General features: G+C 46.2%; 1 protein-coding gene across 2 annotated transcripts; it reads left to right on the top strand.

Annotated features, from left to right (window-relative positions):
- Window positions 1–281: 281 nt before the first annotated feature.
- Window positions 282–3,124, top strand: LOC147896402 (pentatricopeptide repeat-containing protein At1g03540-like). Of its 2 annotated transcripts, none has more exons than XM_087382808.1 (2): window positions 282–571; window positions 608–3,124. In XM_087382808.1, exons 1-2 carry the CDS (start codon window positions 301–303, stop codon window positions 2,878–2,880), a joined length of 2,544 nt encoding a protein of 847 aa, XP_087238934.1. In that variant the 5' UTR covers window positions 282–300; the 3' UTR covers window positions 2,881–3,124. The 2 variants fall into 2 exon arrangements, with proteins under 2 accessions (XP_087238934.1, XP_087238935.1); XM_087382809.1 differs by having other exon boundaries at window positions 282–1,123; window positions 1,235–3,124.
- Window positions 3,125–4,045: the final 921 nt, after the last annotated feature.

The following is a 4,045-nucleotide window of genomic DNA, read 5'->3' as shown; positions in this document are numbered from 1 at the left end:
GGTTTAAACTGATCCTTGTACGCATAGATCTCAACATCACCCTGCAATGAACGATTTCCCGACCAGGACACCAGAAAAGGTCTCTGCATAATCACAGAGTACCATATCCTACCACGGACCAGTGCTATTGTGCCTGAAGGTCTCGTTATAATGTCTCCTTTTTTGTGGGACATGTTTCACGTTTTCTCCTTTTGTTAATATATAAGCCTTTTTCGAGAAAAGAAGAAGAATGGAGGCAATCAAATGTTTTGCGATGGCAGATTTTGTATGATCAAGTGAGACCTTACTTTGCTTCTTTCCATGTGTTCTCGTGGCCAGCTTATGTTGTCGAATTCTTGGTATCCCTTCTACACGTCTTACATCTACACCTCGATGCGTGTCCTGGACACCCAGCATTTAGTGTGTGATAATTTTGTGTTGTCACGGGGCAATATCTTTTCTGCTCCCGGCAGTAAAAATCACATCTGCAGCAATCAAGGCAATCTTGGGTCTTTTAGTCTAGCAGTTCACACGCTACCCACTTCCCGCGCCAACCTTCAGGACCCTGTGCTAGATGTATTGAACGAGCTTGGTAGTACTACTGAGAACAACGATGAATTTATTATAGAGAGACGTTCAAATAAATGTTGTCAGTCAGAACGACTCACGTTGCAAGGCTTCATTAATGACCTGGACCAGAAATCGCCACCTGATGAGTCCCTGCATCAATTGGACCGGGAGGGAGTCGCCGCTGCCTTACAGGAAGGAGTGAATCTCTTAGAGGGGAAGCGGCTTCATGCCTATGTCATCATAAGTGGGCTTCAGCGAGACACTTTTCTATCAAACCTCCTTATGTGTATGTATAAAAGTAATGGAGCCGTGGATGAAGCACGTTATGTGTTTGACAGTATGCACCAACACAGTATAGTATCCTGGAACACCATGATTGCTGCGTACGCCCAGCATGCACAGAGCACGAAGGCCCTTCAACTATTTTGGGAGATGCAGCTTGATGGAATGGAGCCAAGTAAGGTCACGTTTGTGAGCATTTTGGCAACGTGCGCCAGTCCTGCAGCTCTAAAGGAGGGTCGGAAAATCCATGCGTGCATTGTTGGCGGTAAACACAAGCTAGAGGTGGCTGTCGGTAATGCTCTTGTCAGCATGTATTTTAAGTGTGGGAGTCTAAAACATGCAATTGAAGTATTTGACAAGATGCCACAACGTGATGTGGTCTCCTGGACTGCTATGATCACAGCATACATCCAGCATGGGGAGCGCAAGGAAGCTCTTAAATTATTTCAGCACATGCAACAGCAAGGGGTTAACGCAAATAATATGACATTCACAAGCATTCTTCGGGCATGTGCGAGTCCAGCAGCCCTAGCAGAAGGTAAGGCTATTCATGGTCGTATAATTGACAGTGAATTTGGATCAGATGTTGCAGTGGGAAATGCCCTTGTCAATATGTATGGTAAATGCAGTGCACTTGCTGAAGCATGCATGGTTTTCAACCAAATGATAAAACGCAATGTTATCTCATGGAATACAATAATAACCGCTCATACTCAGTGTGGGTATGCTAAGGATGCCCTTCAAATTTTTCAGCAGATGCAGCAGGAGGGAGTTGAGGCAAGCAAAGTCACGCTGGTTAGCATCCTTGGGGCATGTGCTAGCTTGGCAGCCCTGACAGAAGGTGAGGCAATCCATGCACACATTTTGGAGAGAGATTATGAGTTGGACACTATTGTTGGGACTGCTCTTGTTGATATGTATGGCAAATCTGGATCCTTAAAGGATGCACACTCGGTGTTTGACCTGATTGAATACCATGATGTGGTCTCTTGGACTGCTGTTATTACTGCATATGCTGATCAGGGACACAGCAAGGAGGCTCTTTGTCTCTTCAAACAAATGCAACTGGGAGGCTTAAGGGGAAGTGGAAGTACATTCGTCACTGTTTTGGGCTCGTGTGCAGCCCTGGAACTTTTATCAGAAGGTAGGCTAATCCATGCTGAAGTTATTGAAGGTGGTTTTGACTCAGATAACTCAGTGGCCATTGCCCTTGTCAATATGTATGGCAAATGTGGAGCTGTTGATTTTGCATCCACAGTGTTTGACAAAATGACTGAGCACAGTGTGGTCTGCTGGACTGCAATGATCACAGCATATGTTAGGCATGGGCATGGTAAAAGGGCCCTTGAGCTTTTTCAAGTGATGGAGTCACAAGGAGTGGAGGCAGATGAGATTACGCTCATGAGCCTTCTTGGGGCATGTGCTAGCCTGGCAACGCTGGCTGAGGGAAAAGCAATGCACCTGTGGATTGTTGATAGAGGACTGGAGTCGGAGATGGTTGTGGGCAATGCCCTGATCAACATGTATGGAAAGTGTGGAGCTCTCGAAGAAGCACGTGCAGTTTTTTATAAAATCCAACAACGCAATGTGGTCTCCTGGACTGCCTTGATTGCTGCATATGCCCAGCATGGCCATGGTAAGGAATCCCTAAAGTTGTTTTGGCAAATGCAACAGGAAGGAGTGGGAGCTAATGATATCACATTTGTCAGCCTTCTCTCTGCATGCAACCATGCAGGCCTTGTGGATGAAGCAAGTTGCTTCTTCAAGGCTATGATCGATGATCTTGGCATTGTACCAATGGCGGAGCATCATAGCTGCATGATTGACCTCCTCGGACGGGCTGGACGGTTAGAAGAGGCTGAGGCTCTTATTGGCAAACTGCCAGCTCAACCTGACACTCATGTGTGGACTTCTTTGCTTGGTGCATGCAGATCATACGGTGATGTTGGACGAGGAAAAATGGCAGCAGAACAGGCTTCTCTTTTAGACCCCCAGAAAGATGCATCATATGTATTGCTCTCAAATATGTATTCTGCAGATAGGAAGTGATTGTCCAGACAAGGTGTAAAAGCTATTGTTAAAGGCAAACATCATGCAAATAGTTGTAAAAGAAGGGATACTTCTGTCAATCGTGGATGTGGCTCACCACAATAATAGGGAACCTACAGCTAACAAGTGTGAACTCTCATGTGTCTTCATGCAAGAAATAAATTTCAAATTGGCCATGAACAGATTGGCAATTCTTAAGATGGTCAAGATGTAGTAGGGTCAACCTTGCACATGTAAGACCCCAAACAAGCCGTACGATGGGGAGCCACCCTTAGGTGTGAACGGGGAAAGGCAGAGGCTGCCATGTGGTCAGCTCATGATTGTCCTTCTTGGAGTTTATTGGACCCCTCACATAAAGCTGAACTGTCCACAAGGGATTCCCATGGAGCTACCCTGTGGGGTTTCTCATGGGGAAAACCCTGGCTGTCACAGGGACAGGAAGTTATGAACCGTGACTAACTTTGGCTTAGGGGGCTAGCCCAGGGGAAGCGACACTTCCCAGAAGTCCCTAGGTGCACATATTACATCTACTTGCTAGGGGCAAGGCAAGGTTTAGAGGGGTCTTAAAGTTAGGCCCAAGGAAACCAATGTTTCATTGGTTAGAAGGGGTTAGGATTTTAATGTGAGGGGTTCCATTGGTTTGCAAGGGTTAGAGCTTTAATGAGGGAACCACGTGGCATTCCCTCATGCACTACCTACCCCCTTCCTCTCCTTTGAAGGCTACGTGATGTTTTCTCTTGGCTAGTTTTTCTTTCACGCATTTCGAGATCACCTTTCCCTCCCCCCTCCAGCACATTACTTGCTGTTGCACGATTTTCGAAGGCTGCTCCCTTGCACGCATCTTGTCGCTATCCCTTTCATGTGATTGCATTTGGTGATTTTTGGAAGCCTGTTGTTTGGAGCTTCCTCTGGACCTGTTGTTGCTCCGTTTGTTGTTTGGAGCTTCCTTTGGACCTTATAGGCTTAAGCAGACACTCAATTACAAAGGGTGTGCTTGGGAGAATGCGAGAGGGGCAGTGTATTGCATTTGGAAGCCTTGAGGCTGCTTGAGCATTTTGGGAAGTGTATGGATGCCTGGTCATTAACAGTTGATTATAGTCTTTGTGGAATGCTTGGATACCTTTACAATCGGTCATGGACAAATGGTGAATGCCTTAGCTTAGCC

This window comes from Dipteris shenzhenensis, chromosome 12 (assembly GCF_047967505.1).
Source record: "Dipteris shenzhenensis isolate YYH24624 ecotype China chromosome 12, Dip_SZ_1.0, whole genome shotgun sequence".
NCBI classification, from domain to species: Eukaryota; Viridiplantae; Streptophyta; class Polypodiopsida; order Gleicheniales; family Dipteridaceae; genus Dipteris; species Dipteris shenzhenensis.
The sequence above is the reverse complement of the archived record's forward strand: the minus strand, read 5'-3'. Positions and strand labels throughout refer to the sequence as shown.